The sequence below is a fragment of the Gobio gobio genome (genome assembly GCF_949357685.1).
Source record: "Gobio gobio genome assembly, chromosome: 12".
NCBI lineage: Eukaryota > Metazoa > Chordata > Actinopteri > Cypriniformes > Gobionidae > Gobio > Gobio gobio.
This window is the reverse complement of record NC_137105.1, coordinates 49509294-49534033: the sequence shown is the minus strand read 5'-3', so window position 1 is coordinate 49534033 and position 24740 is coordinate 49509294. Positions and strand designations below refer to the sequence as shown.

The window sequence follows — 24740 nt, the reverse complement described above, 5'->3', positions numbered from 1 at the left end:
CTAATGCCTGATCTGAGACCAGTGATTTCTGATATGTAATGATTCATGTACAGTCAAATGTTCTTTGTCTGTGTCAGTAAATCAAACCAGTGACTAAACGCTCAACTAAAAGTGATAAACATGGAAGTATATGTTGTCTGAGCTGTAATAACCCCCCCAAAAAAGAGACGCTTTTGGATTATTTTGGTTATAAATTCATTGTTGAAACTGTGTAACTCAGGCCCTGTGTGCTCTAGCACCCTGCAGACAGTTTGGGCTGTTTCCACTAGATTACAGAAAATACTGGAAAAAAGATTTTTCTGGCGATCATGTATGCAAGATTTATTCAAATTAATTTGAAAAGAGGAATACTTTTAAATGTAATTTCCGTCTGCCATCGCAATGCAGCGTGGCATGGAGTCGATCAGTCTGTGGCACTGCTCAGGTGTTATGAGAGCTCAGAAAACACAGTGGACCAACACCAGCAGATGACATGGCACCCCAAACCATCACTGACTGTGGAAACTTTACACTGGACCTCAAGCAACGTGGATTGTGTGGCTCTCCTCTCTTCCTCCAGACTCTGGGACCCTGATTTCCAAAGGAAATGCAACATTTACTTTCATCAGAGAACATAACTTTGGGCCAATCAGCAGCAGTCCAGTACTTTTTGTCTTTAGCCCAGGCGAGACGCTTCTGACGCTGTCTGTTGTTCAAGAGTGGCTTGACACAAGGAATGCGACAGCTGAAACCCATGTCTTGCATACGTCTGTGCGTAGTGACTGTCAAGTCAGCAGTCTTCCCCTTGATTGTGTAGCCTACAGAACTAGACTGAGAGACCATTTAAAGGCCTTTGCAGGTGTTTTGAGTTAATTAGCTGATTAGAGTGTTGCACCAGGTGTCTTCAATATTGAACTTTTTCACAATATTCAAATTTTCTGAGAAACTGAATTTGTGGTTTTCCTTAGTTGTCAGTAATAATCATCAAAATTAAAAGAAATAAACATTTGAAATAAATCAGTCTTTGTGTAATGAATGAATATAATATACCAGTTTCACTTTTTTAATGGAATTAGTGAAATAAATCAACTTTTTGATGATATTCTAATTATATGACCAGCACCTGTATATCTCAGGCCCTGTGTGCTCGAGCACCCTGCAGAAAGGTTTGGCTATTTCCAGCATATGTCAGCAAACACTGAAAAAAATAATTCAATAACACTGGGATATTGCATTTATGCCCCTGTATATTGGTATGGGGGGGTCGGGGGGGTTAAGGGTCCTCCCTTCAGTCAGATCCATTCACATAAATCTTGCATACATGATACAGACAAAATTATTTTTTTCACTATTTTCTGGAATATAATGGAAACCAAACTGCAGGGTGCTAGAACACACAGGGCCTGAATTACACACTTTCAAAACTGAATTTAAAAGAAAAAGCGTCTCTTTTTGGAGGGGGTTATTACAGCTTATACTTACATGTTTATCACTTTTAGCAGTGGTTCATGAAACTTCAAAGGGTTTCCTGTAAAATGACACCAAACTTTTGAATTTAGACCACTGTATGTGGGTATGGGAAGCTTTTCAATTTGGGTAGGACAAATCCAGGCGGAAATCCCCAAAATGGTCCCAGACCTTAAGAGGTTAAGTATTTATGGGGTATTTTTTATGAATTGATGTGTTTTTCAAAATAAGTTTACTGGACATCTTTAGTCTAATATTTAGTTCTTTGTTTGGGTTTGTTGGCTTTTACGGTCATGGAATCTCCCTTGCCCATGCACTGCTTGCCCATGCACTACACACACACACACACACACACACACACATGTCTGGTTCACTATCTTTGTGGGGATTTTCCATTGACTTAATGGTTTTTATACCGTACATACTGTACATTCTATCCCCCTACACTGCCCCTAAACCTACCCATCACAAGAGACATTCTGCATTTTTACATTTTCAAAAAAACATAATTTAGTATCATGTAGTTTATGAATCCATTTACATTGCCATTGACCACTGGCTGGTCCCCACAATGTAAGTGGTCTCAGGTTTTACTATCCTTGTGGGGACATTTGGTCCCCACAATGTAATATAAACAAACACACACACACACACACACACACACACACACACACACACACACACACACACAGAGAGGAAAGGGGAACACATGGCACTGAAATTCCACACCCTCTACAATAACATGCTTAACCCCCTTCCCACTCCCTGCGCTCTCTCATCCCCCCCACACCCCTTCACCCCCACCACACATTTACACTTTGACTTGCCTCTGACTTTGCTGACCTGTTTCTACATCTCTCAGACTCTCTCGTTCTCCTTGCTTATTTGACCGAGTGCCACTTATAGAGTGTATACTATGCGGACAAGACACCACAGTGGTGTCTGAGGCTGTTCACAGATTTATGGATAAACATCCTTGATAAAGACTGCGACAAAAGGAAGAGGAAAGGAAAAGCCGACTAATCAAATGTAAGTGGAAAAGAAATGACTTTTTGTATGGTATCACAGTATGATATGCTGCAATAAAAGGTAAGTTGCATTAACAAGCCTGTACACAGCATGCCAAATGAATAACAAACTCTATCAAGATGCATTTGTGTCAGTAAATGTTTGTGTTGAATCTATTGGCGTAAGTGAATAGTGCATTGAAGTGTGTGCAATTTTACACTGCACTGTTATTACCATGAGGCAGCTGCAAAAGTGATGGCGTTGATACGAGATATGAGATTAAATGTTCCCTGGGTCATCTACGAGTACAAAATGGCTCCTTAAGCTTTATAGCCATCACATTTGTGAATATCTGGATTTACTAAGAATTTCCTGACCAACATAGATTCAACCCAATGTGAAATATCCTGTATTTGTGCTGTAGATATGTCTGCCGATCTTGGTGTGTGTAAGCAAAGCTTTGAAGCAATTAGCCCTGGCTTCAGAACGCAAATGTTTCCCCTAACATATGTTATCAAGTGAAAACTGTCAGTCAAAAATAATTAAGAAGATGTGACGTCAAAGAAGCGGCGTTCCAAGAAACACCCTGCCAAAATCTCACTGATGCCTTGGCTAGGGCGTTGATGAAATGATATATTCTCCAAGGGCTATATCAAAGGAACATCCTAACTCCAGAATCACATCTGTTTAGCAATCATGGCCATTTCAGTTCAGATCTAATTCAGGACAACATACCTATCTGTGAATTCCCTATAGAGATGTCATTTAATTGGGACAGTTCATCCAAAAATGAAAATTGTGTCATTGATTACTCACCCTCATGTTCATAATTCATACTGTAGTACGTACTTTTTAACGGTCTTGAAATAAATTCAAATGTTCCTATGTGGTTCAGGCGCAGTGTGTGAGATTTGTTGTAGCGCGTGAAGTGTGTACGGTTGAGCTTACGTTATTTGAGTGATCTCTAAGGGTGCTTTCACACCTGCCTCATTTAGTTGGGTTGAATCATACTAGAGTTGGTTTTCCCCTTTGGTCCAGTTCGTTTGGTCAGGTGTGAAAGCAGCAATCGCACTCGGGTGCGCACCAAAAGCAGACCAAACAAGCGCACGAGAGCTCCTTGAAGAGGTGGTTTGTGGTGAAAACGTGATCCGACCTCGAACAGACCCAACTCCCAAAAAGTACTGATCATTTTTGGACTAAACCAGCTGCCGTAGTCAGCTGCGCTGTGCATTATGGGATGAGGAAGTGTTTGTTGACAGTTTGCACTTTAGCATGGCAGCTCGCGGACAAACTTGGAGTAGTGAGGAGGGGCGGAGCCTCATAGAAATTTGGTCTGATGACCATATTAGGTTCCAACTTTGGAAAACTCACAAGAACAGCGCAATCTCCGCTTGAAGAGACAAACAGTGCATTAGAGCGCTGTTTTCAAGCCGCATCCGCACTTCATTATAGAAATGTATTGTTTGCATATTGTGGTGTATACAAACAATAGATTATGGACAGGGACAAAACCAGCCCACGCAGTCGCAGTTTAGGAAATACGTCATGGCCAATGAGTGATGTGGATGTTGTCATGTGACAGAATTTTGGGTCGTTTCAACTGGTTCGGACCAAAGCAATCAGTGTGGTGTGAAAACGAACCAAAAAAGCTGAAAAATGCTACAATGTGTAATTGTTTGCCCTTGGTTCGGACCAAATGAACCGAACTAGAGATGTGAAAGCACCCTAAAAGCCTTATTTAAAGGATTAGTTCACTTCAAAATTAAAATTGCCTTATATTTTACTCACCCCCATCTCATCCAAGATGTTCATGTCTTTCTTTCTTCAGTCGAAAATATGTTTTTTGAGGGAAACATTCCAGGATTTTTCTCCACATCATAGACTTCAATGGCAACCAAAATGAGGGTCTTTTTAATTTTGAGGGTCCAATTGGAGGTCCAAATCAATGTAGTTGCAGAGGAAGGGCTTCAGAGGCTCTGCATGATCCCAGACGAGGACTAGGGTCTGATCTAGACAAACCATCAGCCATTTTCACACAAAAAAATAAACATTTATATACTTTTTAACCTAAATTGCTCATCTTGCGCTGCTCTGCGACACACCACTGATTGCGTAATCACGCCGGAAAGGTCACACTAGACGTATGCAGAAGTACCACCCCCGTGTTTACAAAGCGCTCGTGCGAAGACTAATACATACGCCCTTTAGCAAAGAAAAAGGTTAAACAACGATGTCGGGTGATTTTGAAGTTGAAGATGGAGTGTTTTTTAGTAAAGGGCGTTTGTATTAGTCTTCGCACGTTCGCTTGGGGCGGCACTTGCACCCATAGATATCCATAATAAAGGCTAGATGTCTCGTCCGCGCTGCTGGCCAATGGAGGTCGACGGCCATCTTGTCACAGGCAGCTCGCTCACTCGTAACATTGTTTTCATGGGTGCTTGCACTTTTTAAATAACCATAACTTGCTCAAATTTCTACCGATTTTCAAACTGTTTGGTTTGTTATAAACGTCAGAGATGTAGTTATGACACTGCATACTTATGAAAATTATTCATAATTTGTTCAAGCATCCATAATTACAACCACGTTAATGACGTTTGTAAGAAACCAAACCATTTGTAAATCCGTCAAGATTTCAGTGAGATGAGAGTATTTGTGTTCATGCAGATCATCAGGCACCACAGAGCCCTTCCTGTGACAAGATGGCCGCCGGTGATGACGTTAGAGACTCCGCCGTAAGACATCTAGCCTTTATGTACTGTATTTCCGCATTATGTATACCTATGCTTCCACCTGTCTAGCGTGACCTTTCCGACGTGATTGCAGCGCAAGATGAGCAATTTAGGATGAGCATTTTTTTTAAATGACTGATGGTTTGTGTAGATCAGACCCTATTCCTCGTCTGGGATCGTGCAGAGCCTCTGAAGCCCTTCCTCTGAAACTGCATTGATTTGGACCTTCAACCGTTGGTGGCCATTGAAGTCCATTATGTGGAGAAAAACCCTGGAAGGTTTTCCTCAAAAAAGGTCATTTCTTTTCGACTGACGAAAGAAAGACTTGAACATCTTGGATGAGATGGGGTTGAGTAAAATATCAGGAAATGTTAATTTTGAAGTGAACTAATCCTTTAAATATGTGCATTGTATAGAGCGATCGTATCTCTTCAGAAGACATGGATTTAACCGCTCGATTCATGGATTAGTTTTATGGTCTCTTTATGAACTTTTTAAGTTCCTGAAAACACCATTAGGGAGAACAGGCACGAAAGTACCATTTTTCAGAAAAACTTAATTTTAAAAGATCATATTTTAGACAGATATATTTTGGCTGTGGTCACAAGTGTGGTCTATCAATAGCAGGTGGTATTTTGTACAAATGTAGAACGACTTCAATATAATTTCTCTTTTTAACATAAGTTGCACATTGTTACTTTCGACCCTGTCAGTTGGGTCAAACGTTACACAACAATTAAAGCTAGATTTTTTTGGTTACTCTTGTTTTTATTAAATATACCCGACTATGAACTTTGTTAATATGTAACTGCAAACATATTTTGTCCATCATCATCATTGGTGTTTCAATAGTGAACTTTATTTTTTTTATTGGTAATATCAATTAATTTTATAAAACTTTTTTTTCTTCCAAATTTCAATTAAATTTAATTATCATAACATAAATGTGCACAAAACGTCTCGGTTACGGATGTAACCCTCGTTCCCTGAGGAGGGAACGGAGACGTAACGTTAGTGACTAACGAATGGGGGGTTCGCTTAGAAGCCTATCAACTTCGAGTTTTGAGAAAACGCCCAATGGCGTGCCAATGCCATGGGGCATGCGGAATTTGCATACGTAGCTCCGCCTCACTGCGTGAGTATATAAGGAAGTACGAGGCAATATCGCATTATGTTACCTGCTTGAGGAGCCAAGACTGAACTCCTGCGTTCCAGGTAGCACAGCTCGAAGTGGCAAGGGGACGTTACCGCTCCTCAGGGAACGAGGGTTACATCCATAACCGAGACGTTCCCTTTCGTTCAGTCACTACGACGTAACGTTAGTGACTAACGAATGGGGGTCCCAATATAATCCCGCCACTCAGCTGTCTTCCAGTGCCCTGCGTAAGTGTGAGTACCCTGTCGTAAGACTAGTACGGACGAAGGACTCCCACTTAACACAGGAATACCAAGGTACACTGGGAAGCATATCCCAGTGAGGGAAATGCCAAAGATGAGGAAAATATCGCACGTATCCAGTCCGTGGAGTGGAGTGGCGAGCAAGCGAAGACACCTGAGCCTGGCCCATCACCGGCCCCTCGGGGGGGCGAGTACATAGTCGGACACTGGCTCCACTCGGAGATTGTAGAATCTGGCGAATGTGTTGGGTGTCGCCCAGCCTGCAGCTCTGCAGATGTCTGCTAGCGAGGCGCCATGCGCTAGAGCCCAAGAGGAGGCCACACTCCGGGTGCCCTCACACCAAGGGGACATGGTCGGCCTTGCTGCTGGTAAGCCAAAGCAATGGTGTCCACTATCCAGTGAGACAGCCTTTGCTTTGAGAGAGCACTTCCCTTCCGCTCTCCACCATAACAGACAAAGAGCTGGTCTGAGGTCCTGAAACACTGCGTCATGTCTACGTAGGCGCGAAGGGCGCGTACTGGACAGAGCAATGCCAAGGCTGGGTCTGCCTCCTCCAAAGGCAGCGCTTGCAGGTTCACCACCTGGTCCTTAAACGGAGTGGTGGGAACCTTGGGCACATATCCAAGCCGGGGTCTCAGGATCACGTGAGAGTTAGCCGGCCCGAATTCCAGGCACGCTTCGTCAACCGAAAATGCCTGCAGGTCCCCGACCCTCTTGACTGAGGCCAATGCGGTCAGCAGAGCCGTCTTCATAGACAGAAACTTAATATCAACCGACCGCAAAGGCTCAAAGGGAGGTCTCTGCAGAGCAGTTAACACTACTGCGAGGTCCCAAGAGGGTACGAGAGGAGAGTGAGGAGGATTCAGTCTCCTAGCTCCCCTCAGGAACCTGATGACCAGGTCGTGCTGACTTACCTTTTTGTTCTCCAAGAGATCGTGGTGGGCAGATATTGCGGCCACATATACCTTGAGGGTGGAGGGAGACAGCCTTCGCTCCAGCCCCTCTTGGAGAAACTCAAGCACGGACCCGATCGGGCATTTCCAGGGGTCTTCTTGGCGGGAAGAGCACCAGGTGACGAAGAGGTTCCACTTCAACGCATAGGCATGCCGAGTGGACTCTGCCCTAGCGGAAGTGATGGTGGCGACCACCGTAGGTGGTAGGCCACTCAAACCTGCCGGGTCCCGTCTAGGAGCCACACGTGGAGGCTCCAAAGGTCGGGACGCGGGTGCCAATGGGTGCCCCGTCTCTGAGTAAGGAGGTCCCGTCTCAGAGGAATAGGCCAGGGAGGGGCTGTCGCAAGGAGAATGAGTTCGGGGAACCAGGTCCGGCCGTGCCAGTACGGGGCGACCAAAAGGACCTGCTCCTTGTCCTCCCTGATCTTGCACAGAAGCTGTGCGAGTAGGCTCACTGGGGGGAACGCATATTTGCGTAGGCCCCGCGGCCAGCTGTGCGCCAGTGCATCCGTGCCGAGCGTGCCCTCGGTCAGGGAATAATACAGGCTGCAGTGGGAAGAGTCGTGGGAGGCAAACAGGTCTACCTGTGCGTCGCCGAACTGTTCCCAAATCAGCTGAACCGTCCGGGGATGGAGTCTCCATTCTCCCGGGAGAGGCTGAAACTCCCGGGAGAGGCTGGGACTCGATCGCGAAGCCAGTGCTGAAGCGGTCTCATATGAAGCAATCCGAGCGGCGTTACCGCGGCTGCAGATGCCATATGCCCCAGGAGCCTCTGAAATAGTTTCAGTGGAACCGCATTCTTGCTCTCGATTTGTCGGAGGCAAGTCAGCAGAGACTGCGCGCGCTCGCTCGAAAGCTGCGCGTACATGGCGACCGAGTCGATCTCCATACCGAGAAAAGAGATCCTCTGCACGGGGCAAAGTTTGCTCTTCTCCCAGTTGACCCGAAGGCCCAGACGGGTTAAGTGGTGGAGAACCAGATCTCTGTGTCCGCAAACCTGCTCTCGAGAGTGGCCTAGTATGAGCCAGTCGTCGAGGTAGTTCAGGATGCGGACCCCGTGCTGCCAAAGAATCAAAAAAGATTCTCCCCCGGCCCTCCACCGGGGGAAGGAGCGGCCCTGCCGCCGTCTCCTGGAAAGAACTGCCCATCCCTGAGCCGTCCGCATCAGGAGCGCCGCTTAGCCTGGCGTTTCTTCGTGGGCTGCGGGGCTGGAGCGGACTGGGACGCCTTCCTGCGGCTGCCTCTGCGCGGCCCGGGTGGAGGCTGCTGCTTGGGTGGCGCAGAGGCGGAGGAAGCCGCGGGAGGGCGTCCTCGGCGGCGAGCAGGCTGAGGCACCTGCGCGGGCGGTGGGGTGGAGGCAGCAGCTGACCGCCGGGGCAGGATGTATTTTATTGCCTCAGTCTGCTTCTGAGCGGCCAAGAACTGTTGGGCGAAGCTCTCGACCGCTCCGCCGAATAGCCCATCCTGCGATATGGGGGCGTTGAGGAAACGTGTTCGCTCAGCGTCGCGCATATCAGACAGGTTGAGCCATAGGTGTCTCTCCTGGACCACATTTGTGGACATCACCTGACCCAGGGAGCGTGCGGTCACCTTCGTCGCCCGGAGAGCGAGGTCGGTGGCGGCACGCAACTCATTGCTGAGTCCTGGATCAGCCCCTCTCTCGTGCATATCACACAGCAACTTGGCTTGGTAAGCCTGAAGAGTTGCCATGGTATGCAAAGAAGCGGCGGCCTGCCCCGCAGCTCTATAGGACTTCGCCACCAGGGATGACGAAAACCTACAGGCTTTGGAGGGGTGCTTTGGGTCACCACGCCAGGACGAAGCGCTCTGAGGACACAGTTGCATCGCAACAGAACGTTCGACTGGGGGGACCCCAGTGTACCCATGAGCCGCGGCTCCATCAAGAGAGGTGAAGGCGGAAGAGGCCGCCAAACGTTCACGGGAAGACAACGGGGCCTTCCAGGAACGCGCGACCTCTTCATGCACCTCGGGGAAGAAAGGTATTGGAGGAGCGGCCGGACGGGTGTCCGAACGCGCCGCCCCCAAAAACCAATCATCCAACCGCGAACGCTCGGGCTGAGGCGGAGGGTTCCACTCCAGTCCAAGCGCTGCGGCGGCCCGAGATAGCATGGCTGTCAACTCTGGGTCCGACTCGGGCAATGCTGGCGCACCCGAAGGTGGCAGCACAGCCGAATCATCATCCTCAGATGACTCCAGCCCACCTTGTGATGCGGCGATAGACATCACTTCCTCTTCCGCCGCGCCAAACGCCACAGTCGGGACAGCAGGAGCCGGCCCCGATGTAGACACCTGAGCGCGGACCGGGTCAAGTGCCTGAGAGGGGGGTGTGGGCCGAGGAACTAGCGTCGGAGCTTTGTTCCACACCGTCACCCTCAGATCACCCTGGTCACCAGCCAAAGTGCCGCCTCCAGAGGAGACCGCAGATTGGGGGGTGGCGGAGGGGACTCTCGTTCCGGCATCAGCACGGAACTCACGGAGTCTCGATCGAAGCACTGAGATGGCCAGGTTCCCGCAGAGGGAACATGAATCATCCACGAGCGCTGCCTGAGCGTGCTGAAAGCCCAAACACGTCACACAGCGCTCGTGCCCGTCAAAAGAAAAAAAGCGATCTACCGCACCCAGAAGTGCACGGACGAAACATCCTGAAAAGGACGTGTCACGTGCAAGCTCTTTTATGAGAGGAAACTTTGCAGCCGATGCCGAAGCGCCCAGGGAAACACACACCAGCTGGATGCAGACCACTGCACAGATCAGCAGGCAGGAAGTATGCAATCACTGGAACGCGCCGTCACACCAACACCGACTGGAAAGCTGCTCGTCTCGAAGAAGCTGACAGAGTCTCAGAAGGCTGTAGGAGTGAAGAGGTAGGTACTCTTGGCTCCGAAAGCAGTAACATAATGCGATATTGCCTCGTACTTCCTTATATACTCACGCAGTGAGACGGAGCTACGTATGCAAATTCCGCATGCCCCATGGCATTGGCACGCCATTGGGCGTTTTCTCAAAACTCGAAGTTGATAGGCTTCTAAGCGAAACCCCCATTCGTTAGTCACTAACGTTACGTCGTAGTGACTGAACGAAAGGGAACATGTATTCAGGGCTCTGAGAAAATCGCTTTGTTACTTTCACCCGGTTTTCCCTTCTTGAGTATGTAGACAAAATGGCGCAGCTCATTCTTTTTGCGCTTTAATATTCACAGAACATTTGATTTATTGAGCAGCTCTACTTTCGATTTATTCATTCATCCAACATTTTGCGAGTTTTGCGCACACACACACACACACACATGTTTGTTTTTGTGAAATGTGAGGACATTCCATAGGCGTAATGGTTTTTATACTGTACAAACCGTATTTTCTATCCCCTTACACTGCCCCTGCCCCTAAACCTAACCCTCACAGGAGACTGTGCAGTTCACTTTCTGTGAAAAAAAACTTGTTCTGTGTGATTTATAAGCATTTTGAAAAGTGAGGACATGGGGAACGTCCTCATATTTCACCCTCTTTTTGTAATACCTATGTCATACCCATGTCATTATACACATTTGTGTCCTGATATTTCACGAAAACATGCCCACACACACACACACACACAAAAGATGATTCTGGGATTCCCTCTGCATCACGGAAATCAAACAGCCTTATGTTATAAACGGGACATACCTTTAACCACGTGTTTGTTTTCTTCTACTCCCAAAGTATTCCCATACTTCTTTTTGCGACAGGGGATAAAGTATGTCTGGTTACTGAGAGTACCTCGGGATGTGCTGACAGAGAGTCAAGAGTTTGCCTTTCATCACTGCAGCATAAGCCGCTCAAAGCCCTTTAATTGAGACTGTGAAACACTGCACCAGAGCATATGAAAGCAAGGCTAAGGCCACGGCACATATCAGGCACTCACTGCACCATATACAGGACAAAACAACAACAACATTGCCCACTATAAAAAATACAACTTTTGAAAATATCTTAGGTTATGTATTGGTTTTAAGAACAAATCCAAATCACAAGAGTTTTGGTGGCACTTTATTTTACAGCCCTGTTGCACATGTACATACTATGAACTTATTATAGCAGTTATAATAACTGAGTTAACCCTAAACCTAACCTTATGTAGTTATATTACCCAGTACTTTCTTTGGTAACTACACTGTAAGTATATACATACTGTAAAATAAAGTGTAACCAGAGTTTATGCGGTAATTGTATTATTGTGTGTATCGTGTAGTATTAGGGCCCTATGAAATCTGTTTGATTTTGTTCCCAAATTCCTTCCCAAGGATTTTTTTTGGACTCCATTTTAATGGTTGAATTACATTTTAGTAATCAAAAAGCATGTCTAATTAATAAAAATCATGAAACTTATATAATTTATCAAAAATGTTTTAGAAGTTTAACATGTTTAGGGCCAGATGAAATATTTTTTTTTTCAAACATTTTCTTACATGTTAACATGTCTATTTAATTTAATTAATAAAACAATACAATTTAATTTCTAAGAAAAATGAAGGCATAAAACATTCATTTATTTGATCTTTTAATCATATGAAATAGATTTTTTTGTCAAACAAAGTGCTGCACAAAAAAATCCTAAGTTTTAATATTAATTTATTATTATTAGTGTTAGTACTACACTGTAAAAAGCGAACAGTTAGATCAACTTAAAAAAATTACTTCAATTGGTAACAGCTAAAAAAATGTAGTTTTCTCATCTTTTTTATTAACGTTTTATTAACTTAATTTCACTCAATCACGCTTATATTATTTGAGTTCATTCAATCCTCATTCCTATTATTTGCATTAGTCTAACTTAATTTCACTGCATTCCAACTTAAATGTATACATTTTTCCGGTTGGATCAACTTAAAAATTACTTCAATTGGTAACACCTAAAAAAATTAAGCTTTCTCAACTTAAATCATTACATTTTATCAACTTAAATTTCACTAGGTCAATCATACAAGACTCAAATTACTTTAGAAATATTTCTTAACATTAATTCATGTTATGATTTAAAACGTCTGACGCGGGGGTTCTTAAAGGGAAATTATACTTTGGGTGAAAGTGAGATATTTGAGTATCTTTGAACTCTATGCGTTCAAGTTGAAAGAGTGTACAATAATCAATTACAATAGGAAAGCATAAAAGTAAATAGACTCAAATAGCTCAAGTGATCCAACTTACACCCATGTTCACTTTTTAGTGTATTATTACATTGAGACGTAGCTAAACTTTACTGTACAACCGTAATATATTTCTGTCACAATTTTAAGTTAAACTAAACTTTTGTTTTGACGGGTTGCTGTGAAGACCTTTGAGTTTCCGTGTGTTTATGATATGACGGTAGTTTTTCTCAAATTAAATGGTAAAATGCTGATGAAGTGACTCTCAGAGCGGCTCTGGAAATGAAGTTCATGCATTCATATCCTCATATAGTGAGACGGCAGTGAGTGTGTGTGTGTGTGTGTGTGTGTGTGTGTGTGTGTGTGTGTGTGTGTGTGTGTGCTAAATAAAACCGAACGTCTGCGCCATTCATTCCCACGGAGACACAGAGCATGCAGGATTCATATTTAAATAGTCTTTTTGCGGTCTAATATTGACAGACACTAGTCTATATCGCGGTATCATTTACGTGTACTGACCAGCTTTTTATTTATTCATCAATAATTTAACAAATTCTGTGAAATTCCACAATATATATACAGTAAATTCAGTTTTTATGACCGTTTTCCGCATAGCCCCCTATAGGCTATTATGAAGAGACCTAAAGTGAACATAAAATACAGTGTGACATCCCAAACTAACAGAGAGGACACAGTCCTCAGCTTTATACGTCATTTTAGGGAAAAATGCTTGACCACAGGCGCCAGGGCTGATTGAGGCTTGTGTCTGGTTTCTTGTTGTCGGGGTGTCCCAGCCCCAGGGAAATCACTCCACTGTCCACTCTATGACGTTCTGTTCCCCCAGGGCATGCAGACGGATCAACTTGCTATGCACAGAATGGTATCTCAACTGATCCCTTGGAAACAGAACAACACGCTTAGCTCCTATTAGAGCACAATGAGCTATAGCCAATGTCTAAATGAAGCCTGGATCATTGGTGACAGATTTAGTGCATAAATTGAGTTATGTGAAGAGACGATGTTTTAATGTCATATTGCCATCTATATTTTCTTTTGGAGTCCCAGTACTTTTTTCTGTCACATTGTAGACACTTATAATCAATATAGACAACTGAATCAACATGCACCAAGGCTAAATCATTATGTTTACTTGTAATACTTACTTTAATGAGCTCATTGTTGCCTAAAATCAATGCACGATGTGAGCTAACTGCATGATTTGTATATGTACATTTAAGAAATACATTACTTTGACACAGTCACCTCGGGTAACAGATCACCTAATGTAGACATGTATTTTCTGTAAAGCTGCTTTGAAGCAATATATGTATTGTGAAAAGTGCTATTCAAATGAATTTGAATTGAACAATAATTCACTAGTCTTTCAAAATAAGCATCACCACCTGGGCCAAGTGCTTAAAGTCAAACACACAAAAGGGCCGTCTGACCCCCATAAAGCTGCTTATAGCTGCTCACCCCAACCATTATCCATCCTGGACGTCAGCATTGACCTGCACCTGCTCACTGACCCAAAACACATAACCATGAACTCATAGACACATAAGGTGACACATTTCATACCAATCTGTTCTTGTGTGTGATGCAGTCCAGAAAACCAACACTTTCTAACCTTTATCTAAATAAAGACGCTTAGGGAATTTTCACACCTAAAAGTCCGCACCAAGGTCCGAACCAAAGTTCATGTTTTTATATTCGGTTAGTTTTGGTTTGGTTTCACATTGTAATTATGCGAGCGCACTAAAGAACTTTACATGACACACTTGCGTTCTGTTGTGATCATCTATGTGGGCGGCATCTGGACATTGATTGGTTTGTAAACAGACGTGCGTCTGACGTCAGCGTCTTTGACAAGAATGAATGAACAGATGCATATCGTTGCCACTAGTGAACAGTGCGCATTGCTTGACTATTTCTTTTCGTTTCGAATAGTTTTGTTTAAAAGTGGACATTTCAAGCTTTCTATACACACATTTCTCATGTCTGTAAGGCAAGCTTCTGAGTTTGGGTTTATTTATGAGACGTGTTCAAGAGCAATGCAAGTGATCGCGCCGGCGCCTCCATGTCATGCTTATTGTCTGCTATAGACTATTTGATTCTTGTTTATTAAATCCAGGCAATTGGCTGATGAAACATTGATTAAAATTTAAGATACAATTTACACTAAATGAAATTGACTTTAAAGAAAGGCTTTCTACAAAACAAAACTTAATTAAGTGGTCAAAATCATTTCTGACCTTCGGTATTCTGACATATTGCGCATCTTTTCACTTTTCATAATCAATATAGCCGAGATGAGATTTAAAAATAACATTATAATATTTAAACATAAACTTCCTGTAAATGGTCTGAAAGTCCGAACCATACAGAAAATGCTTTCACTCTAGAAACAAACCAAACCTTTGTTCAGTTTGATCCGGACCGAGACTCCCTCTTTTCGTCTGACCAAATTTCGTCTGTTAGGTCCGGACCGTGGTACGGGGGAGATTTCACACCTGTAATTTTGATTCGGATCAAACTGAAAAGTCAGAAAATCCAGACCAAACAAGGTAGGAGTGAAAGGGCCATTCTCTGTGAATATACACTGATAAAAATGATTTTGTGGTGAAGTAAATACTACAGAAAAAACAAATATAATTTCTACATGAAAAAGTTAGTTCAGGCAAGAATGAAAAAAGTAAGTAAATTCTATATTAGTACTCAATTTAGAGGGTTACTTCAGCAATTAGTATTAAGCTTTGTATCAGTAGAAACCCGGTAGTATATTTGAATTATGGTACTTTCCCCCCTCATATCCCCCTGAGACAAGAGAATTATGCATTTTATTTCTGGAAAAAATCCTCCGATGATGCAAATATCAACATTTTGCATCATCTGAGGATTTTTTGGCCAGCTTTGGGAGTGGCCTCTTTGGGCAGCGAAGCAAGTGCATTCTGGGAGTTGTTGTCTTTCATCCACATGAGACAAAAATACATTTTCTGTCTTTTCTCAGTCAAGAAGGCACCAAATTAAAAAATAATTTCACATTTCTACTACATAAATGACCCAGATTAAATACACATTCATCTTCCCAGCGCTGAAGTGCCCCTTTAAGCTTGTATGAATTAAAGCGTAAATATCAACATTATAAAATCAAGTAAAATCGTCGAAAGTGACTTGAATGCACCTGGCGTCATAAACACGACTACATTTTCGCATGATTTTTCAACCTTTTTTTTTCTATTTTCATTTCAGAAGACAATACCAAGTTTACTGCAGACAGGAAGAGGCAAGTCCAATAAAACAGCCGCTGCCCATGTACTACATTTCTTAACAACAGAGCCATGGAGGGGGAAGAATCAAGAGTCAAGGAGCTTGAGATGGATCAACTTGCATTTTTTGGGCACCTTGATCGAGTAGAAAGAATGCGTTCCTACTGGGAGCTCAAACATGTCCAACTGAAGACTCTGGAGCAGGTAACCCTCCATCAGATATGTGTTAGACACACGTCATGTGTATACACTACACTCCAAAAAAAATGGTTCTTGGCTGGTAATCATAGGGGAACCACTTTTGGTGCTATATAGCACCAAATCTTAACAGGTTCTGTATATGGTAGCGGTGCTATAAAGCACCTAGTCGTCCCAAAGAACCAGTGAAGAACCACTGAAGCACCAAGATTTGGTGCTATACAGCACTTAAAGTGGTTCCCCTATGATTACAAGCCGAAGAACCACTTTTACTGCCATATAGCACCATTGTTTTTACAATGTACTGTTTCAAAGTTTTCTGTCTTTGATGTCTCTGATTTTTTAAATATTTTTATTCAGCAAGGGCGTATTACATTTCTCAAAAGTGGGATTTATAATGTTTAATTGCTGTTATTTAGAATGTTTATTTACAAAAGAATCCTGAAAAAGAATGTTTCACCATTTCTTCAAACGCATTAAATGCACAATATATAAGTTTTTGGATCAAAACAATATCCCAAAACCACTAGAACAGTGTTATATATTTTGTTGACTTGTGTACTTACATTATCCCAAATGTTTTCAAGAATGTTTAAATCCAGAGAATAAAGGCCTGTTCACACCGGGACGATTTTCGCACGCGTTTATCGTCGACGTTTAACGCCTCGGGACTAAACAATGGGCGCCAATGTGAGTGTTCACACCGACGCGCAAAACGCCAGGCGTAAAAGCGTCATTTAAAAAAAAACGCCTCGGGTTCGTTTTTTTATTTTGACGCGGCGCGTAAAAAACTGTCCGACCAATGAGATCGGCGCTTTTGTTCACGTGCCTGGAGCTGCTGAAGTGACAGTAAAACACGACTTGGTGGCGCTCAAGCACAAAACGGTCTTGCCGAGCACACATTGATACGAAGAAGAAGTAGTAAGTAGACAAAGAAGAAGATGAGCTGCTAATGCTGCTTGCCAGTTAGCAAAAAGTGTGTGAATGGTTTTGTCCATATACATAATATGTCTGTGGTTTTGGCAAGCACGTAAATACTGTCTCTCTTCTCCTTCTGTGTGACAAGCGAGTGTCAGAGGCTTAAAGTGCCGCAGCACCATCTTGTGTACCGGGAGCGCATCGACTGAATGTGCACGTTCACTCGGCGCAGCGCCAGTGAAAATCGCTTGGGTGTGAACACTCAAGACGCGCCGAAAAACGCCACGAAAAACGCTGGCGATAAGCGTGCGCGATATTCGTCCCGGTGTGTACAGGCCTTTAAGCGATTTTATCCAGGACATGGACCGCTCAATGACATCATACCTGCATTACTCTCGATTTTCCGTTTCCGTTTTATTTTGGAGAAACCATGGAACCACAAAGCTTTTTTAAAAGTTTTATTAGACAGGAGAGCAACTGTTTGGATCATTGATGGACAGAAACTGATCATTGTTCTCCAGCTCAACACAGTTAAGGCTTGTTCACACCGGGATGATTTTCGCGCGCGTTTATCGCCGACGTTTAACGCCTCGTGACTTAACAATGGGCGCCAATGTGAGTGTGCACACCGATGCGTAAAACGCCAGGCGTAAAAGCGTCATTTAAAAAAAAAAACGGCTCGGGTTCGTTTTTTTATTTTGACGCGGCGCGTTAAAAACTGGCCGTGCAATGAGATCCGCGCTTTTGTTCACGTGCCTGGAGCTGCTGAAGTGACAGTAAAACACGACTTGGTGGCGCTCAAGCACAAAATCGGTCTTGCCGAGCACACATTGATACGACGAAGAAGTAGTAAGTAGACAAAGAAGAAATGGGCTGCTAATGCTGCTTGCCAGTTAGCAAAAAGTGTGTAAATGGTTTTGGCCATAGACATAATATGTCTGTGGTTTTGGCAAGCACGTAAATACTGTCTCTCTTCTTCTTCTGTGTGACAAGCGAGTGTCAGAAGCGTAAAGTGCCGCAGCACCACCTTGTGTACCGGGAGCGCATCTACTGAACGTGCACGTTCACTCGGCGATTCGCCAGTGAAAATCGCTTGGGTGTGAACACTCAAGACGCGCCGAAAAACGGCACGAAAAACGCTGGCGATAAGCGTGTGCGATATTCGTCCCGGTGTGTAACGTTAAGGCCTGTACACACCGGGACGAATATCGCGCGCGCTTATCACCAGCGTTTTTCGTGCCGTTTTTCGGCGCGTCTTGAGTGTTCACACCCAAGCGATTTTCACTGGCGCTGCGCCGAGTGAACATGCACATTCAGTAGATGCGCTCCCGGTACACAAGGTGGTGCTGCGGCACTTTAAGCCTCTGACACTCGCTTGTCACACAGAAGGAGAAGAGAGACAGTATTTACGTGCTTGCCAAAACCATAGACATATTATGTATATGGACAAAACCATTCACACACTTTTTGCTAACTGGCAAGCAGCATTAGCAGTTCATCTTCTTCATTGTTTTGTCCCGAGGCGTTAAACGTCGGCGATAAACGCGTGCGAAAATCGTCCCGGTGTGAACAGGCCTTTACAGGCCTTTAGTCTTATTGTTTAAATCTGGTGTTGTTCATTTACCGCACAGAGTGCCATGTTTTACCGCCTAATATCATCTCTCACTGCAGTGTGAACAAGTATCTCATAGCATTATAACGTAGCATTATAACATCACTCTCACACACTCAGATGTGTGTGATATGATTAAGCAGCGCTGCGTTACACACACACACATGAGCAGAAGAAGAGGAAGCGCTCGTCTGACAGAATAAAAACTCAGCGAAACCCAGACGTCATCAAGACACGACTTTGTTTTGAATAAGCGATTAAAAATGACATATTGTGGCTTTAAGCGGCACAACTGTTTTTAACATTGATAATAAGAAGAAATCAGCATTAGAATGATTTCTGTGGCACATGCTTTGCCGTCACAGGAATAAGTGTACTCAAATAGAAAATGTCACAATATTACTGTTTTTGATCAAATAAATAGCTTTGACAAGCATAAGAGACTTCTTTCAAACACATAACCAAATCTTTCCAACATCAAAATGTTATAACTGGTAGTGTGTAAGAATAGATGAATAGTTCAGCTAGTTGTGTTGCACTGTTTTAAATGTGCCCATAGAGGGGGCTGTATCTCCATGGATCACACACACATTATAACTGAGAAAATCTTCTGTTTCTGTTTACAAATATTGTCTGCGGTATTTGAGAGCATGCACAGATAAAATGAAATTGAAAACAACTAGAAAATGATTTTGAGTTCAGCTTCCCTTTGAAACTTTATCTGCTTTCTTCACTTACGTGATATGCCATGGATATTTTTATAGATCCCACATGCACACTTTAACACACGGTCCAACAACATGCCTACACACCCCAAAAACGTTTATCAACTTTAAAAAAAGTACCAAGCTCATGTATACAGCAAACGTGCTGTTGGCACTGTGACCATACAGGAGGGGGCGACACTTCATGACGTATTTGACTGCATTGCTTGCTGACTCACTAGGCCAGGGCTTAGATATCTAAAACAGTACAGCATGTCTTGTGACTACACTAAGACATTTCTTATAAAGTATGAATGATCATGTTTGAGACTTTTGAGAGTTGGAATAACCCTTTAAACATACTTTTTGCATCTATCTATTTGTTATTGTACACATTGTGCTGTGTTTTATTTATTTTAAGTGTTTTGTGTGGTTGATTTGACATCAGTTTTCACACATTTTCACTGAATGTGAGCATTTGAGGGAAACTCGTCTCTCTCAGGACAGATGAAGAGTCACAGTTTCATCATAACGCAAGTTTTTACCAAATGTTTGGTTACTTTTGCCTTAGTGGGGTCTTTTGCTTAGGATGTACGTACAGTTTTATAGGTAACACTTGACAATATGGGTGCATTAATATGCATTAAATAATGCTTAATGAGTTAATGTATGACTCATGAAGAACTAAACCATAATATTGTTATTTATTAAATGTGTCGTAAATGTATTAATTCCCTATAACATTATATTAATTAATAATGTAAATGATTAATCATTAGCTAATGATTTGCAAAGGTATCATTATGTTATGACTTTACTTGTTGAGGAACGTAACCATTAACTAATTGTTAAGTAATATTTTATGGTGGTTGTAGGTTTTGAATTAATTCAATTGAGTCAATAGTCATGTGACTCAACAAGTACTGATGCCTTTGCAATCATTAGCTATGATTAATTAAAGCACACGACTGGAAGTTGAAGTAAATAACTTTGACCATTGTGGTAATTAACATATGAATTTACACTATTCGTTAATACATGTGTTATTAAGGAATTAATACATTGTGACACATTTAAAGGAGCACTTTTTTTGAAAATAGGCTAATTTTCCAACTCCCCTTGAATCCATTCAGCCGATCTCCGGGTCTGGCGGTAGCACTTTTAGCATAGCTTAGCATAGATCATTGAATCTGATTAGACCGTTAGCATCTCGCTCAAAAAATGACCAAAGAGTTTCGATATTTTCTGATATTGGTCATTTTTTGAGCGAGATGCTAACGTTCTAATCAGATTCAATGATCAATGCTAAGATATGCTAAAAGCGCTACTGTAAGACCCGGAGATCGGCTGATTGGATTCGAAAACGTTCAAACTCAACTGTTTAACTCAGGGAGTTGGAAAATGTGCCTATTTTGAGCATATTTTCCCAAAAAAGTGTCGTGTTCCTTTAACTAATAACAATTTATTGATTACTCAATCTATTAATTCTATCCTCCTGGGACCCAGGAATAGACTTTTGTCAACTGTAGTGGACATTTTATTTAGTGAATTTCTCTGAATTTCGCGTATATGGCCATTTTACCAAAATCGTTGAGAATAATCTTTAAACAAAGTTTGGTTAAAAAAAATCCTGGAACCTAAAAATGTAATGGTGAATGAAATTGGCTATACATTTAATTTCATGTAAGTTAATTTTTTTAATTGGGAGTCCACTACAGAGGACAGAGCATAACATATGAATAAAATATAATTTTTCAAAAATTTGAAAATTTGTTTCTTATGCTCTTAACAATGTAATGACATGGAAACAAATACTAAATTCAAAAAACGTTTTTGTTTATTATTTGCTTAGTTCTTCATGAGTCATACATTAACTCGTGATTATCTGTGCATTATTTAAGCATTATTTAATGCATATTAGTGCACCCGTAGTGTTACCAGATTTTCTTTTCATTGTGGACAGTGCTTTTTTTTGCTTAATTTCCTGCTTAATTTTTTTATTGGTGCTCCAAGAAACTACATTTGCAAAGGCACAGATGTGTGTGTGTGTGTGTTTCTGTATATTGTGACTGTGTGCCATGACCTATAGGTTGCAAAGCAAAGTCAGATATGAGTAACACAAGACCTGCAGTCTATTTAAATCATATCGCTGTTACCCCCCGACATGTCTCTTATCACTTTGCGAGTGTGAGTGCACAGCCTTGGTCTTTTGAATAGCTGCGAGTGTGTGTTTGAATGTCAGCGTGCACGTGCGCATATCTCTAGTCTGATTATAGTAGTGAGAATCCTGAGAATCCATGACAAGTTGCCGTTTCTCTTTAAAATGTTCTGAGGTACACTCTCAGAAAAAAAGGTACAAAGCTATCACTGGGACAGTACCCTAAGGTACAAAAGCTAAAAGGTACTAATCTGTACAAGCTTAAATGTACTAATATATACCTTTAAGGTACTATTATGTATAATTCAGGGGTAAATAAGTTACAAATATGTACCTTTTTCACTTTTGTACTTTCGGGTACTGCCCCAGTGACAGCTTTGTACCTTTTTTTCTGAGAGTGTATCAGTGGACCCGAGATATGGGGTTTGCTAGGGCTGTGGGAGTATGGCAAGCCGTTTTGACTTTTATTCATTCCCAGAATATGAATTCTCAATATCAGGAATTCAATTTTCACTAGTTAAAATGCTAATTCTTGATATAGTAATTGTATTTTCACTAGTTCAATGTCACCATAGGCTGCCATTCAAATAGGGGTGAGCCATATCATACCGTCCACGATAACACCGGTATAATATTCAAAGCAGACGACTGGAAGTTGAATAAATAACTTAGACCATTGTGGTAATTAACATATGAATTTACACTATTCGTTAATATATGTGTTATTAAGGAATTAATACATTGTGACACATTTAAAGGAGCACTTTTTTTGAAAATAGGCTCATTTTCCAACTCCCCTTGAATCCATTCAGCCGATCTCCGGGTCTGGCGGTAGCACTTTTAGCATAGCTTAGCATAGATCATTGAATCTGATTAGACCGTTAGCATCTCGCTCAAAAAAATGACCAAAGAGTTTCAACATTTTCCGATATTGTTCATTTTTTGAGCGAGATGCTAACGGTCTAATCAGATTCAATGATCTATGCTAAACTATGCTAAAAGTGCTACCGCCAGACCCGGAGATCGGCTGAATGGATTGGAAAACGTTCAAACTCAACTGTTTAACTCTATAGGGGAGTTGGAAAATGTGCCTATTTTGAGCCTATTTTCCAAAAAAAAGTGGTGTGTTCCTTTAACTAATAACAATTTATTGATTTACATGATAAAAAAAGTGTCATCTCGTGATATCAATGATATAGCAACGCGATGACGTATGGCACATTTACGTTCCCTATAGCGTGTGTAACGGAGGCCAGCGAGTAGTCACTGTGCGAGTAAACCTCACTCCTCTGATCTCAACAGACGCTCTAGCGATTGACACTAGAGGTTGCAGCCTTTAGCCTCCTTGTTAGAGCATTTGACTCTCATACCGGCGGACCCGGGTTCGAGCCCCACTTGGAGCAGGAGGGGTTACACACGCACAACAACATCTTTCTGAGAGTTTTGCCGCATTCCAGGCAACCCGTAACCCGTGTTTTTCCAACCTTCTACCAGTGAAAGTGCACTGGAACGGCAGTCAAACCCGTGAGCTTGTACTATCGATGTACTCCCAGTTACAAGCTTTGACGTCACATAGCCTGTAAAACAACAATGGCAGCCCCTTCGGATGCGGTGTTTATGAAACAAATATAAAAATAACGTTAAATAAAAGGTATAACAGCTTCTCTTTCCATATGCGCCTTTTTTCTCCTCAGTTTCCCTCAAATAAGCAAGGAGTAAGCACCTTTGCCGATAGAAATGATTGTAAATGAGCATAAGCCCCATACGGTCCGCCATGCTTCATTTACATCTAGCTACCACAATTCCTTGGGCTCAGGCAGTTTGGCGGGACTTTGCCTGGAACAAAGTCGTGAGTCGTGGTTTGAAGTTGTTACTTACGGGCTCAAAAACCTGCCTGGAACACAGCATAAGAGCATCATGTCAGCCTCCGATGACGATTTAGTACCTAAAAAGGGAGCTACTTGGTTACAAGAGGTCAGACCTCTTGACAACTGACTAAACATTGACAAATTAAATCTGCTATTGATGTTTGCAGCGCAATATTTGACCGGAAGGGTAAAATTGATGGTTATTTTCATCAGTTAGACATTTTGAATCAGACACAGAGATAAAATAGTCCGTAAAATTGCATTTATGAATGAATCATAACATTTATTTGAACTAATTAGGCTATCGAGATTGAGAGATCGAGAGAGAGAGCGAGAGAGATTTGTACCTGTGTGACTGATGTCAGCGTCTCTCTTAACAATGTGCATGTATTACTTAAAAATAGCAATGTAACCCCATCATTGCTGAGAAATATAATGTAGTGATCCAGTAGCTTAGCTCTTTTATTGCTAAAAGTCACAGGGCAGCGTTGATAACAAGTTTCTGTGCTCCTGAATGCAAACATTTACATTTTTGATATCAATAATTCGATTGCCACTAGTGACAATGTTCATTTCTGATATCATGAATGGGATTGTTACTAGTAAGAAAGCCATTTTAGATATCTGAAATTATATTGATATGAAGAATTAGAGATTTTAGTTGAAATTCAATTGTCGATATCAAGAATTCATATCCTGTGCATGAATAATAAGTCAAAACGGCTTGCCATAGTGTGTGTGATGTGTCAGATTATACAGGCCACGTGTCATTCACCCCATTGTGAGTGTGTGAGTGAGCACTTTAAGTGCTGTGTCTAACGTTAAAGGATACACCGAGTTCTCGCCGTGGAGCCAGAGTTGCACCTGTCCACCTCAGTCTCGCTGACTGACAGATGTGCTGCTCCTCGCGCGGTTACCCTGGGACTGCCCACCCAATCTGTAGCTCGCCTGCACAGCTGATGTCAACAACACGTTCAACTAAAACGAGAGAGAGAGATAGAGCTAAACAGGCTGCCAAAACAAAGCGAAGGAGTTTAAAAAAGAAAAACAACGGAGGCTTGTTGGTGTGAATGTAGTTGCCATGGAGAACTTCTTGCAGGATAAGGACCTCTGGATTGTAGGAAGTGTGTGTTTGGTTGCATCCATCCTATGGAGACGATTTTGGAATTTATTCACATACAAGAGGAAAAGAGACACTTCACCCGAAAGTGCATCTATTGACATTCAGGTATGATTATATCCAAATAACTTGTGCGTTTTGTACGAATGCATACTCAGGCCTATTTAATTGCAGTTTGAGTATATAAAGCACTGTTTTCCATGTGAATAATCC

General features: G+C 42.4%; 1 protein-coding gene across 2 annotated transcripts in view; it reads left to right on the top strand.

The window, feature by feature from the left end:
• The first annotated feature begins 2259 nt into the window (after positions 1-2259).
• The window catches only part of mylk4b (myosin light chain kinase family, member 4b), a 60901-nt gene continuing 38420 nt past the window's right edge, over positions 2260-24740 (top strand). Inside the window, exons 1-2 of one of the 2 annotated variants that reach the window (XM_079830663.1) lie at positions 2260-2475; positions 15933-16153. In XM_079830663.1, coding sequence (XP_079686789.1) covers positions 16022-16153 — 132 coding nt within the window. In that variant the 5' untranslated portion in view covers positions 2260-2475; positions 15933-16021. Of the gene's footprint in view, positions 2476-15932; positions 16154-24190; positions 24636-24740 lie in introns of those variants that run through there. The other variant, XM_079830662.1, reaches the window with a different exon arrangement.